The sequence below is a fragment of the Centruroides vittatus genome, unplaced genomic scaffold (genome assembly GCF_030686945.1).
Source record: "Centruroides vittatus isolate TY-2023 unplaced genomic scaffold, ASM3068694v2 contig_241, whole genome shotgun sequence".
Taxonomy (NCBI): domain Eukaryota; kingdom Metazoa; phylum Arthropoda; class Arachnida; order Scorpiones; family Buthidae; genus Centruroides; species Centruroides vittatus.
This window is the reverse complement of record NW_027121517.1, coordinates 104725-120511: the sequence shown is the minus strand read 5'-3', so window position 1 is coordinate 120511 and position 15787 is coordinate 104725. Positions and strand designations below refer to the sequence as shown.

The window sequence follows — 15787 nt, the reverse complement described above, 5'->3', positions numbered from 1 at the left end:
TACGGAGTAGCCAAAGACACTCCGAAAGAGGAAGTCTTAGAGTGCTTGTATGAGCAAAACGATGTGATAAATAGTCAATGGACAAGACAGGAGTATGATAAAAAAATAGAACTCAAGTTCAAGTATGGAAATAGAAAAAAGCAAACGATAAATTGGGTTGCGGAAATAAGCCCAAAAATAAAACAAGTACTGCTGCCAAAGAAAAAGAAAAATCTGGGCTGGACCAGATGCGGAGTAGATAAATTTATCAACGTAACACAATGCTTCAAGTGTTGTAAAATTGGCCACATAGCCAAAAATTGTACTGAAAAAGACAATCTGCAGTCAATGTGGGCTTAACCATAAATTTAAAAATTGCCCAAATAAAAAAAGAGCCGAATGCTGTAATTGCAAGAAAGAGAAATTAAAAGACACAGGACATAACGCCTGCGACAAGAAATGCCCCTTAATACAAAAAATAAGAAGTATGATTATAGCCAAAACAGATTATGGCAATAACTAGGCATGAAAAAGTTAAAAAGATAAAAGTTTTACAGATTAATGCACAAAGGTCTATAGGGGCAACATCGATGCTATGTAAGGTTATGGAGAAGGTAGACATAGCGCTGGTTCAGGAACCCTACTGTCTGAGAGGCACACCAAGTTGCCTAAAAGTGTCCTACAGGTCACTTTATTACGATAACGAACGACCAATAACTCTAGTGATAATTAACAATAAAAGCATCCCTATGCTGTATTAATCCAATTTCAGCAACAGTAATATGACGTGTGGAGATAGGATGTGGTAGAGACAGTGTAGTTCTGATAAGTGTGTACTGCCTAATTACACAGGACCTGGGGCCATACCTTAGTAAGCTAAATGAAGTGATGAACAACTTTAGACACAAAAACGTTATAATAAAAGGCAACCTAAACGCCCACTCCGAATTATGGGGTGATCCAAACAACGATGACTGTGCAGAGCTGCTATTGGACTTTGCTGGCTCCAATGAGTTACATATCCTCAACGACCCAAAGTCGCTACCAACGTTTCACGCCCCTATTGGGCGCAGCTAGATCAACATCAAGATGTGTAATGTAAGAGCCCTCAGGACAATACAGGGCTGGGCTGTGGCTTTCATCAGCAGCCTCAGCAACCATAGCTATATATTTATGGAACTTGGGCAATATGAGTGGACCCAGGAGAAAGAAACAAATCAGTATGCCATAAACAAAACCAATTGAACACACTTTCAATTGAAAATGGAAAAAATAATAATCGAACCATGCCTAAAGAACATAACTAGTAAAGAACAGGCTGAACTTATAATAATAGACTTTCATAAAAAAGTAATAGACATATGTAAAAAAACAATACCTAAAAAGAAAAGTGGCAAGACAGCTGTCCCCTGGTGGACAAAAGAACTAGGAGAAGTACGGCGGTTAAATAATCAGTTCCCCCCGACGCTATCAGAAAGCAAGAAACGAGGAAGAACAGAGTAGGAAAAAAAGAGAATACATGGAACATTGCAGGATCTATAAACAAAACATAAAGGACCAAAAGATCAAGTCCTGAAAAGAATTCTGTACCCAGAGCGCTTCAAAACCCTAGAATTACATTTAAAATACTTGTGCCGGTAAGCTAAAGCTGCCACAATACTTTACAACACTAACCACAGAAAAGAAGTACACAGAGGGATATGAGGACACAGTGGAAGCCCTTATGACAAAAATATTCCCTATAGACGATCCTGCAGAAGATACGACAGAGCAAAGACAAATAAGAGATGAAACTAACATCCCATATTGGGGGGCAATTGACCCTGCCTTCACTGAAAAAAAAGTAAATCATGCCATCTATAGGCTGCCACCAGGAAAGGAACCTGGAAATGACAACATTGTGGCTTAAATAGTTCATAAAATATGGGAAATCAATCCTAGCTATCTGAAAGAAATATATAACTTATGCTTGAAGTTTGGAGTTTTTCCAAAAATATGGAAGATAGCAAAACTAGTAATAATTCCAAAAGGAGACAAGTTAGACAGAGGTCTGGCCAAGAGCTATAGACCCTTAAGCCTACTACCTACACTAGGGAAGGTGTTGGACTTCCTTGTCAGCAGCAGGATAACCCATCATAATGGAAAATGGTTTACTGAGCCCCAAGCAATATGGGTTCCTCCCTGATAGATCAACCGAAGATATTATAAGGAAGGTAATAGAAAAAGTTAAAGAGACACTGGACACACAAAAGTACTGTTGCAAAATAAACTTGGATACAAAAGGGGCCTTCGACCACGCTTGGTGGCCCCTTATCATTCACACCTTACGAAGAGCTGGTTGCCCAAATGACATTTACAAAATAGTAAAGGACTACCTCAATGAAAAAACGATTATTTGCCAGGCTAGTGGCACAATTATTAAAAGGACTCTGAACAGAGGGTGTCCACAGGGATCAAACTCAGGGCCCCTGTTCAGGAACATTGCTTACGATATCTATCTAAAGACTGACAAGGGAGGAGAAGTCACTGAGTATGCGTATGCAGATGATACCATTGTATTATTTGGTGCTAACTGACGCAGAGAAATCGAAAGTAAAAGTGGTCAAATCTTACAGTTGATCTCAGAAAGGGGTAAGCAGCTTAAGCTTTACTTCAACCCCATAAAAACGAAAGCAATCATATTCACAAAAGGAACTACTCCCAACTTATATAAACGCACACCAACAATTAAAGTAGAAGGCCACAACATCAAAGTAGAAAAAGAAATACACTATCTAAAAGTGGTGCTGAACCACCGCCTATCGTGGCTTCCGCATGCCTCGGAAATAAGAATAAAGTGCACAAACTTATTTAATGCACTGGCAAGAGTAGCTAGAACTAAATGGGGACTGAACTCTGAAGCCTTAACTACTATTTATGAGGGAGCGTTTATACCTAAAATGACTTACACAGCATCAGTCTGGTATGAGGCCGCAAACAAAGGTAGCATAATAAGAAAGATGAGAACTGCACAACAATCAGAACTCCTTCGTATGACAAAAGCGTTTCGTACCACATCGACTGAAGTGCTTATAATTGTGGCAGGTACGCCACCCATCGACCTGGTTCTAAAAAAAGGGCTAAAACATACATGTGCAGGAGAAATCTACCAGTCAAAATAAAGGAACAAATTATAAAAGAAACGGAATACAAGACCAAACCAACAGCAACAATGTTGCCCAAGCCGTACAATCAAAAACCAATAAAAATCATAAAGGAAGAAAAGAGTGGGGAGACGAAAATATATACAGATAACTCAAAAATTGAAAACAGCGTGAGAGCAGCCTTCATTGTGGAAAAAGACAATCAGAAAATACACTACGAACAGTATAAGCTGGCCGACCATTGCTCGGTGTATCAAGCAGAACTGTATGCAATAATGCAGGCTGTCCAGTGGAGTATCTCCGCCCAACTGGTCGGCTCCATATTCATTTACACTGATAGTCGTAGCGCTATACAAACGTTTCAGCAATTCATAGATTCCAACAGTATGGTAATGGAAACCAAGAAAGTAATTACAAGACATAACTTGAATATTTAAATTATATGGATTAAAGCACACACAGGAATTGAGAACAATAAAATGGTAGATGCCCTGGCCAATAAAAACATGCAGTTGACCCATACCTCCTACGATAAAATGCCAATCTCACATGTTAAGAAACCTCTTTGGCAAGACACTATCACATAATAGCAAGATCAATGGAGCTACTCTGATAAAGGAAAAGACACATTTTGGTTGCTCCCAAACATAGAAGAGAGGATGAAAGACCTCAGGTGGCTCAAACCAGACTATCTCTATACTCAGCTTTTGACGAATCATTTTAATACAAAAGACTACCTAAAAAGAATTGGTAAAAGACAGGACACTACCTGCAGCTGTGGTGATACTGACCAAACCTTAAAGCATCTCTTAAATAAGTGTATAAGATATGAAAAAGAAAGGCTGCTAATGATCGAAATTCCTAACACATCAAGCACTGACATCTACCAACTAATTCAAACAAAAGATATTCTTCAAAAGTTGAAGTCCTTCATGTGGAGCATATTGTCGTGAGGGAGGGGCGAGTTGCTCCCTTGGCGACAAAGAGTCGCAAATTGTAAAAACAAAAAAGCCTATGTACATATGAATTTAATGTTAATATTTTATAATTGTAATGTTGTAATGTTTGAATGTTCTCAAATAAAGTAGAATAAAGGAAACGTCTCCCTTCTGGTGCTGTAAGCAAAACAAGAGTGACTCTGATCCCCGAAAGGGAAAATAATGACCACCTAATGAAAAAAAAAATGTCCCTACTACTAAGACGCAATCCCACATATGAGTTCGAGCGTATATTTTAGTTTCAAAGCGGTTTATTGAAGCTTTTTTTTTTTTACATTATTTAGCTTTAACTATTATCTTTTGCGTATTAACTCTGGGAACCTTGCTACCTTCTCAAGGTGCGTCCTGTGAGTAACTTTGTTATTAAGCGAAACCAAAAGCAAGCAGAAAAAGCCTTTTTCAAGGTTACAATATGGCCAAAAAACCAAAGCCAGAAGACAGCAGTAGTGAATGCTCATCCAAAAGCAGGGGCGAAAAGATGAAACTCAAACTTGAGAAAGAACAATTTAAAGTAGCAGAGGGCTACCGACAGCAGCTGGGAAGATACCTAGCCAAGAATGAAAACTCCCGCTTAGGTACGCTGGAAAACTATAAATACATTATGGACATTGTTGAAAAAATCATCAACGTTTTCAAAGGGGGAGAGATGAACGACATCTTCCTGCACTTAAAGGAAATGAGTGCCAAGATAGACACTATGAACAGGCAGGAAAGCAAGCCGCTCTTCTCGCAAGTTGTGACAAACAAACTACCACCGGCAGCAAAAGAAGTCATTTTCATGGAGCCACAAAGCCAGGGAGACAACCCTGAAAAAACAAAAAAGCTACTAAAAAAGAAAATCAACCCCAGGAGTCTTAAGGTCGGAATTCAGGCGGTACAAAAATTTAAGAAAAGGGGAGTTGCAATTGAGGTGGCTACCACCCAAGAGAAAGATAAGCTAAAACATCAAATTGAAGGAGCGGGCCTGAGGACCTCGAAACCCGCCAAACGAAAGCCCCGTATTATGGTCTACAGAGTGCCCAAAGAATATACCAAAGAGAAAGTCATGAAAAGTCTCTTCCATCAGAATGAAACAATCACCAACGTGCACGACAACATAGAAAAGTTTTAACAAGAAGTTACAACCAAGTTTCCACTTGGTGACAAAGAAAGACCCAGAACGAACTGAGTTCTGGAAATTAGCCCAATTTACATAAACATCCTGAAAAAAATTGAGAGAGTAAACATTCATTGAGTTCGTTGCAAAGTCGACAACTTCGTTTCAATAATACAGTGTTACAAATGTTGCCGCCTCGAGCACTTTGCCAAAGACTGCCCAGAGGCTAAAAGAATGTGTAGTCAGTGTGGGAAAGACCACACCTATATAAACTGTCCCAAAAAAAAAATGGTTAAGATATGTGTTAGTTGTAGAAGAGACAAAATTGAAAATTACCATCATAACGCTTGCAACAAAAGCTGCCCAGCCATCCAGCGTATAAGAAAAAAAATCATGACCAAGATCGATTATAGCCAGTAGTAAAGTAGCGGTCAGCAGCAAGAATATCAGAGTATTACAAGTTAACCTTCAAAAATCGAAAGCAGCCATGGCAGCCTTCTACAAAACCATGGAAAGAGTAAACGTTGCCTTGTGCAAGAACCCTACAGGGTCAGGGCCTCTATTGGAAGTCTGAGGAAGCAGTTCCTCGTCCTGCATGAGCCTGCGCCTCTTCCAGTCATTATCATCCGGAACGACAAAATCCCCTCATTCTACTACAAGCACTTAAGCACAACCAGAGTTGCCTGCGCTTCGATTGGGACAAAACAAGACAAATACGTCCTCGTCAGTGTTTACTGCGCTATCACCGAAGAGCTTGACAAGATCCTAAACCAACTGGACGTCATTACCCGTGCTCTCCCCAATAAGCAGATAATCATAAAAGGAAATCTTAATGCCCACTCTCACCTGTGGGGCGACCCGAACAATAACAACCGGGCAGACGACATTCTGCAATTTATCAATTCCAAGGGATTACACATCCTCAACGATCCCAGCTCGCTGCCTACATTTGACGCCTTGATCAAGAAAAGCTGGGTAGACATTACCTGCTGTAATAACAGAGCCCTCAAAGAAGTTTCCAATTGGGAGGTCTCAGAGCATGTCAGCCTGAGTGACCACGCCTATCTCTACTTTAAGCTTGGGACTAAAGATCAGATCGACGAGCACATAGAGAAATACGATGTCAGAAAGGTGGACTGGACCTCGCTCAAAACCAATCTTATCCATAAAGTTCAGACAATCAAACTCGATCATGTCAAAAACAGAACAGATGCCAGAGACAACATCAACGCCTTTATCAATATCATTCAAAACCTATGTGACAATCATATTCCCAAGAAAAAAAAAAGAAATAAAGCCGTTCCCTAGTGGACTCCCGAGCTACCCAAGCTTAGAGGAGAGAATAACCACCTAAGGCAAAAATACCAGAAAGCAAGGGGACAACAAGAGCAAAGCGCTAGGTACCAAAATAAACAGCAGCTTGAAAAACGATATAAACTGGCCATTAAAGAAAACAAGATATCATCATGGCAAAACTTCTGTTCCGAGAGCTCTACCAGACCATAAGGATATATCTTTAAGAGCTGCTGCAACAAGCTTAAAACAGCAACTGTCTTGAAAAGCTTAACCACGACAAACAAGCACACTTATGACACTAAAAACACCATCATAGTTCTGATGGACCGGTATTTTCCGAATGATCCAGAAGAAAACACTTCTGACCATAAAGTCATAAAAGATTAGCTGGAAACAGAGTATCACAAGGCCAAAGCGCAAAAGTTCACAGTTGGTTGGTTAGTTGGTAATAGTTTTTTGGCACAAAGGCAACACAGGCCAAGCTGCGCCACAACACATGGTATAAATAAATACATAAATAAATAACAATAATAAATAGAATAAAATAGAAAAAAATAAAACAAGAGAAAAAAAAACAAAAAACATATAACCGATAAAAAAATAAACAACAATTAAAATGTATATAGTAACAAGGTGTGAATATAAAATAAACAAACAAACAACTAAATCGGTTTATAAATATTTGTAACTTTTAGAAAGTTCAGTAATTTATCAACATTTGGCCTCTGGCCCAAAATCTCTTTAAAACTTAAATTTCCAAAATGCTGCCAACAAATCCTTTCAGAGGCAGTGCAATTGCTCAGTATGTGCTTAACGCTTACAGTACAATTGCAATACTGACACACAAGCTGGTCATCACCCGTCAGAAGGTGTTGATGAGTCAGTCGAGTGTGTCCAATTCTCAAACAAGTAAGAATGACCTCGAATCTCCTGTCATACTGTTTGTTGTGTGTCCAGTTTTCTATTATAGGTTTGATCTCGTAAAGTTTATTATGGACTTGTTCGTTCCACACATTTTGCCATCTCTCTGCTAGTCGTTTTTTAACGACTAGCTTCAAGTCACCTCCTTCAATAAACATTGTATGCTGAAAAGGACTTGTCAGTTTGCAGCTGCGTCAGCTTCTTCATTCCCTCTTATACCAACATGGCCTGGAAACCAACAGAATTTTACAAAAATATTACTCACAATAAGATGGCAAAACAGTTTGCGAATTTTAATCACTATGGAGTGAGAACTAGGTTCATACGAGATCAAAGCCTGAAGTGCACTAACTGAGTCAGTGTAAATAACACAGCAACGATGACCTTTCCTAATTACATATTTTAAGGCTAGGTAAATAGCCTGCAACTCTGCAGTAAAGATGAAAGAATTCGATGCAATTTGTTCTGCCACGATCTCATCCTGGCAGACAAAGGCTGAGCCAACGTAATCAACCGATTTCGATCCATCAGTATAAATAAAAATTAAATTCCTGTCGTGGTGTTGAATTTCTGCAAAGTGCTGCCTATAGATGTAGTCCGGGGTAAATTCTTTAGGAAACTGCTTTAAGCTGAAGTCAACATTAATCACAAAAGTTGACCAAGGTGATATATTATCGACCTCGGCCTGTGAAATGTTGCTTGTTTCCAAATCAATCGTGCTGCTTACATTCTCCATTCTAATATCAAATGTAGGGACACAACTTCGGCGAGCTGTAAATAATCTTTTCAGCTGAGTATCTGATACTCTACAATAAACTGAAGGTTTAGCCAGAGATTTCTGTTTAATATAATAGAACAAAGACAACTGCTCTCTCCTGAGAGATAGTGGAGGTTCATAAGCATCTACGTACAAACTTTGGACAGAAGTTCGAAACGCACCAGTGCGCAAACGCAATGCTTGATGGTGGATTGAATCCAGCATCCGAAGAGTAGATTCTCGCGCAGAGCCATACACAATACATCCACAATCAAGCTTAGAGCGAACAAGGGCTCTATATATTCTAAGCATTGAACATTTGTCTGCTCCCCAGAATGAGCAGCATAATACCTTTAAAAGGTTCAGAGATTTTAAACATCTACTCTTCAAATTGCGCAAGTGTGAGCAAGAACGTCAATTTATGGTCGAACAAAACACCCAAAAATTTTGCTTCGTTGACCATTGGAATTTTAACCCCATTTAGATGAATTTCAGGGTCCAAATGCAAACTACGCCTTCGGCAAAAGTGGATGCACGAGGTCTTCTCTGCATTAAAAGTAAAACCATTGATCTTGGACCAATTGTCTATCCGATTTAAAGAGGTTTGCAGTTGTCTCTCAATAAAACTCATGTTAGTAGACTGACAGGAAATCTGAAAGTCATCCACATACAAGGAGTGTTTCACACTGGAAGGAAGACACTTAGCTATGCTATTAATTTTGATTAGGAACAGAGTCACACTCAAAATACAACCTTGAGGGACACCTTCTTCTTGTGTGTAAAGCCTAGATAAAGTGTTGCCAATCCTAACTTCAAATCTTCAATTCTGCAAGAAGTTTTTTATAAAAATTGGCAAATTACCCCGCAATCCGAATTTGTGCAGATCACGGAGTATCCCGTATCGCCAACAGCGATCATAGGCCTTCTCTATATCGAAAAACACAGACACTAAGTGCTGTCGTCTAATAAACACTTCGCGTATAGATGTTTCAACGTTTACTAAATTGTCTGTGGTACTTCTGTTCCTACAAAATCCACTCTGATGTGGTGAAAAGTAGTTCTTTTCCTCTAGGAGGAACATCAGGCGTCTGTTGACCATTCTCTCGAAAAGTTTGTAGAGACAACTAGTCAGAGAAATTAGTCTATAATTGAAAGGATTCTTGCAGTCTTTACCTGGCTTGGGAATGGGAATAATAATTGATAGCCTCCAAGAGTAAGGAAAAGTATGTTCTGCCCATATTCTGTTAAACAGATTCAGAAGGTTACTAAGGGAATTGTCTGACAAATTTTTAATCATGCTGTAGTGGATTTTATCCGGGCCTACAGCAGTATTCCCCGAGCGAGAGATTGCTGTACATAGTTCTATTCTGCTCAATGGCACATTATATTCCTCATTAGATGGAGAGTGGAAGTTTAAATATTGTTTTTCAGTTTGGACTTTATAAGCCTGAAAATCCGTTGTATACATAATATTGCTGGATGAAGACGAAAATGTTTCACCCAACAAATCAGCAATACCTTTTATGTCACTGATTATTGTGCTATTATTTTCCAGCATGGACAGAGAGTGAGAAGCATATTTTCCATTAATTTTATGAATTTTATCCCACTGCTTTTGAGCTAATAAAAAATGTTATGCTAGATACATACTTCCTCCAAGAATCCCTTTGGCTTTGCCTTCTGATTCTTCTAACATTTGCCTTTGCTTTTTTAAAAGCAATCAAATTGCTAGCAGTAGGGTATCTTCTGAATATCCCCCCTGCTTTCTTTTGCTTTTTAAATGCTGCCTCGCAATTCTGATCCCACCATGGTTTCGGATGTTTTGGATATCTGGTGGATGTTTTTCCCATTGTTTTTTCGGCTGCCTCAGTAATACTGGAAGTGACAACTTCTACTGTATCATTGATATCAGCAGTATTGACCATTTCCTCAGTAATGTTAGCCAAAGAGGAAAATGCAGGCCAATCTGCCGTTTCAAGTTTCCAGCGTGGTGGACGAGCTGTTTCACAGCTTTCTCTGCCTCGATATTCTAAAAATATTGGAAAGTGGTCGCTGGAAAGTGGATTAGATCCAACCTCCCATGTTAACGCTGAAAACAAGTTTGGACTAGCTAATGTCAAATCAATGGCAGTGAATGTTCTTGTTGGGGCATGGAAGTATGTCACTTATCCAGTATTAAATAAATATAGTTGGTGATTACCTACCAATCTCTCAATAACTCTGCCTCAACGGTTGGTATCGTGACTGCCCCACATTGGATTGTGGCCATTGAAATCACCCAGTAAAAGAAACGGAGTTGGCAGCTGTTCGACCAAAGAATCCAGTTCATCCTCATTGACTCTGACATCTAGTGGCAAGTATATGGTACAAACTGTGACAGTAACGCCAATTGAAATTCTGACCGCCACAGCTTGCAGCTCTGTTGTTATTTGTGCCGGTAAAAAAGGAATGCGGTATGTAACCAGTATAGCCACACCTCCACTGGCGCAAGTGTGGCTGTCATAATCCCTACGGTAGAGATCAAATCCTTTTGAAGAAATTTTCTCTCCAGGTTTTAGATGTGTTTCCTGGATTGCCACGCAGAGAGATGTAGTAGATGATGTCAAGTGTTTAACGTCAGAGAAGTTGTTGCGGAAACCACGACAGTTCCATTGGATTATTTTACAATCCATTGTGTGTTTGAGGCACCATTCTTTGCGAGGGTATCCCTTTTTAATTTAACAGGAAGTCTCTCTTTTGGAGGTGATATTGGTTTCGTAAGCTCCGTATTAGGCTCTTCGTCAGATATGTCAGAAAACTCACTCACAGATTGAGCTTCTGATTTTTTTGAAACTTTAGAGAGGGCTGCTTTCACTCTTTGTTTGTTAAGTGGGTTCTTACTGGCTTTTTTAGAACCCACATTTCTGGTTGTTACCCCTGATTTACTTACAGAGGTTTTAGTCTTTGTGATCTCCTTTTCTTCTGATTGTGTAGACGGGATCAATAAGCATCTTGCATGGCGGGTAAGAGATTCGCTTGGGAATACAGAAATAGCTGTTTGAACCCCACATGTCGTAGTAGATTTCAACACGGCAGCAAATGTCTTTTGTTGCATAGGTGCACTTGGAGTGACCATGCGACGAGCCTCTGGATATGATATGTTTTTCACAGTTTTTACCCGTTGAATTTCTTTTTCTCTTTGCCATGCAGGGCATTTCCGGAAGTAGGAAGGATGGGCATCTTTGCAGTTCACACAGTGTGGAGTACTTTTACATTCAGTACTATCGTGACCTTCAGTTCCACACTGTGCACATAAGCTTTTGCCTCGGCAAGACGTCTGGGAATGTCCAAATCGATGGCATTTGAAGCAACGCAGCGGATTTGGAATATACGAACGAACTGCGCAGCGCAGTTACCCAGCTGTAAAAGGATGGCAATGCAAGGTTGTTGAACGTGAGGATTAAATCTTTTGTGGGTATCAACTTGCCGTCTCGACGGATCGAAATGCGTCGGACGGAAGTGACACCTTGGTCTGAGAGGCCGATCTGAATGTCTGATTCGTCTTCAGACATCAAGACGAACTCAGATATCACACCACGTGATGAGTTCAAACTTCCGTGTGGTGTGACCAAAATTGTCATGTCTCCAAGAGTCTTCATTCACAAAAGCTTTACTGTTTGTTGAGGAGAGGCCGTTTCTACTAGTAGATCCCGACCTCAATTTTTGCGTTTCTTTTAAATGCCCGATGGTTGATTCAAATAGTTTTTGAATCAAAAAAGGAGAACACTTAGCAAGGGGTTTTTCTCCAGTTGCATGTACTTTTAAGTAAACAGGTTGGCTGGAAATCTGGTTCTTTGTCGCTTGTTTGTTGTTTTTAGGATCCATATTTATGTATTTATATTCAGCTCCTAGTGACCCCACCCACCATGGGGCCCAACAAGAAGATGCCGTCACATGGGAGACTCCCATAAACCGTCACACCAGGGTTTCCCAGGAGCTATACCCTCACAATGCAGTCAAGAAGAGCACATCTTGTCTGACATGTCTGCCCGGTCTGCATCGATCGGTTGACTCCAAGCCGAGGTCAACAATAACTCAACGACCAGCCGATTGACTCAAACGGAGCCTGATTTGAGCCTCCCATTTATCCGAAGCAGGGGCCGAAGCAGTGTGTTGAAGACGTTATGTTGCCCCTCAACTACCAGGATCCCCCTTTCCGGCATACAAAACACCATGCACGGCAAACACGTGGGTGGGCGTTCAGATCCCAGGGATGGTAAAGAAGAGATACTAAACCATCTCTGGGAGGTCCCCTCACCACAGACAAGAACCCACACCAAGAGGGTCTGAAAACAGAACCCCTCAAGATAATATACCAGGGAGTCTTCATCCAACGCCACCTAGATAATCTGGCCTGAGTGCTCATGGGATAACTGTTGTCCGCCATTACAGGAGTAGTCATATGCCATTAAGTTAGGCGGTCGTGCTTACAATCGTAATTAAATTGAAATATTGACTAATTTTCTTAGAATATTTTGGTTTGTTGTTTGTTGACTGTGTTACGGAAGCATTTTATAAATATTAGGAATTTGTAAACGTGATAAGGTCGTGAAAAATGCCGTACAGGTGCTGTGTAACTGGTTGTAAAGGCAACTATCCGACCTAACTGAAAGTACAAGTATTTTCATTTCCAAAGGAAGCTGAATTACCAGAAAAATGGAAACAAGCCATTCCTAGAGACAACTTAATTGTCAGCAAAACAACAAAAATAAGTGAATTAATGTTAAACATAAACTGAATTGATAGTGACTCAAATAACATAAAAATAACCACTGCTAATAATCATACGTTACGGAAAGGCTTTGAAGAGTAATTTTTGAATATTTAATTAATAGAAATATATTATCAGTGACGATGTTAGTTTTCATGACATATATAGTGTTTTTTATAAAGTTGAAAGTAAAGTGAAAACTCCACTTATTTATACTTTAATATCTATCATAAACAGGGTTGTTAATCTGCTCTAAACAAATTTATTATATATATATATTCTACTTCATCTTATAATCAACCAAAGTTATTTTATATGATTTATTCCTTCAAATTTTCAAGCAGAAAAACATATACTGTATATACATTTTTAACTAACAATTATTTTCAAGATTTTTTTAATGTGTGCGTCTTGAATTTATCTTGAATACTGCTAGAGAAGTTATGAGGCACTAAGAATATGAGAAGCCAATATGAATGTTTTCTACACTTTCAACATCTATTCTCACTTATTTTTTTATTAGTATAATATAATGCATTAGTAATTATTAAAGCCAATACACAATTAAAATATTGTTTTAACTATTTTTTGTTTATTTTAATACAGGTGTGTGAGCAACATTTTCATTCATCTGAAATTGTAAGGACATCAACAGATAGTTCAAGAAATAAAGGATGTCCTCGTACCTTGGTACAACCATCTTTACTACCAACAGCAGTTCCATCTATTTTTCCAAACTGCCCGAAATATTTGAGCAAATCAACAACTTACAGAGAGAGTCCTCAAGTAAAGAGACAAAAGTTGGAAGAAGAAAACCTTCAGAAAGCTTTACAAGACAGTTTGAATGAAAGAGAAAATTACATGGAAGCAAGAAAGTTATCATCATTAAGTGATTTACAACAGAAATTATCAATGTTGAATCGTTCCAATTTCTGGAATGTTATTACCAGTCTCAATTCAATAATGTTCTTGAATATTGACCAAAAATCTGCTCCAGTAATAACATATTCTGTAGTTGTCAATGAACATCTTGATTTATTGGTGTTTTTATATAGCCATCGTATAAGAGATTTGGGCAAGGACAGTAAATTTTTAACCAAGATATCAAATGTAACTGAACTTGTTGATTTATTGGAATTAATTAAAAAGACAGTCACAGAAATTAATAACCCAGAGAATGTTGAAGTGATTTTAAATTTTGTAGTAAATGTTCTAAAGTCTTTAGATCTATCTGAATTTGAGAAAAGGAAGAATGTCAACTTTATCATTGAACAAATGTCATTAATAATTTCTAAAAAAATTGTATACAGTCCTTCATTTATGATATTCTCATGTTTGCTGCATTCTATTTCACCATGTGCTTACAAATTTATCAGACAGGCTAGATTTTTTATCAGTCCTCATCCATGTACAATCAGAAAAGTTTGTTCTAATTTACATTTGGGGCCCCAAAAAGAGCAATGTGAAGACAACTTTTTATCATATGTAAACAGAAAATATACATTTTTACAACCTCATGAGTATTATATTAATCTATTGATAGATGAAATACACTTGAAAGAGTATTTTGATTACAAAAATGGAAATTTGGTTGGCATGTCTAATAACGATACATTGGTTACTGCAAATGCAGCTCAAGTGTTCATGATAGCTAGTATATTAAGTAATTTCAAAGATGTTGCTCACATTTTAGGAGTCAATAAAGTGACGGGTAATTGTTTGCATCCGTGGATCAGAAAAATTATTCTAGGACTGGAACAAATAGGATTTAAAGTTGTTTCTGTGATTTCAGATAATAATGCTATCAATAGAAAAGCCGTGTCTTTATTTGCTGATCCTCCAGATGTTACTTGTATGTATAAACACCCTAAAGATATGACTAGAACTTTATTTTATGTTATTGATCCAGTGCATATAATGAAATGTATATGGCATAACTGGTTGAAGCAAAGAGAGCAGACCTCCATGATTTATCCAACATTTGAGGGAGATAATAATGTTGTTCATTATGCTTGTTTTGATACTTTATTAAAAATGTATGATCTCGAACATGATAAATTAAAAAAGTATTGCCATGGTCTTTCGTTAAAGGCTTTGCATCCCAATGCTTTTGAAAAACAAAATGTGAAACTGGTATTGCAAATTTTCAATGATCTCACTTCAGAGTCTCTTCTAACTCTAGACCCTAATCATTTGCTTTCCCACTATAGAGAAACAGCTGTTTATATCAACATCTTTGTAAAATGGTGGAAAATTGTTAACGTTAAAACACCTGGCAAAGGAAACAGGTTAAATGATGATTTCATGTGTCCTGTAACAGATTATGCAGCCGACATCAAAATTGTATATCTTAAAGCAGGGGTGGGCAAAAGCCGGCCGCATCCGGCCCTTTTGCTAATTTTATCCGGCCCGTTGAAAAATTCCGCACGCAAATTTTTTTAAACTCTTTTATGAGATTTTGTTGACATCAACATTATTAGTGTGCGTACTGTATATATAATAGGCGTAATAAAATGGGCGGTCGGCTGACTACACTAGTGTGGACGATGTCGCGACGATCGCTCTCAGGGCGGTTTTTTCGTCGAACACAAAGGAGATCGCGCTAGGTTCGAAATGCATGTGTGGACGGCATATGCTGCACTCCTCTCACTTTTCGAGGGACGACAGGTCGCACCACGCGTATTGTTAATTTTGATTTAGCACTGATCGCATACTCTTTTTTGTTCGAGTCTAATATTAGTTTGCAAATATAAAATTGAAAAAGTGGACTTTTTGTAAGTAAAATTTTAAAACATTGGTTTTATTTTATTGTATTAATTAAATTATTTATTTGTAGACCTTTGTAAA

At 38.4% G+C, this 15787-nt stretch overlaps 1 protein-coding gene across 1 annotated transcript; it reads left to right on the top strand.

Moving 5' to 3' along the window:
- Positions 1 to 5609: 5609 nt before the first annotated feature.
- LOC136971250 (uncharacterized) lies at positions 5610 to 6524 on the top strand. Its single transcript, XM_067265717.1, has 2 exons — positions 5610 to 5635; positions 5702 to 6524. Exons 1-2 carry the CDS (start codon positions 5610 to 5612, stop codon positions 6522 to 6524), a joined length of 849 nt encoding a protein of 282 aa, XP_067121818.1.
- Positions 6525 to 15787: the final 9263 nt, after the last annotated feature.

Bases quoted from the DNA above. Each gene is read 5' to 3' on its own strand.
- LOC136971250 (XM_067265717.1), top strand. From the start codon at position 5,610: ATGACCAAGATCGATTATAGCCAGTA. The intron at 5,636-5,701 runs GTAAAGTAGCGG...AATCGAAAGCAG, and splicing joins AAGATCGATTATAGCCAGTA to CCATGGCAGCCTTCTACAAA.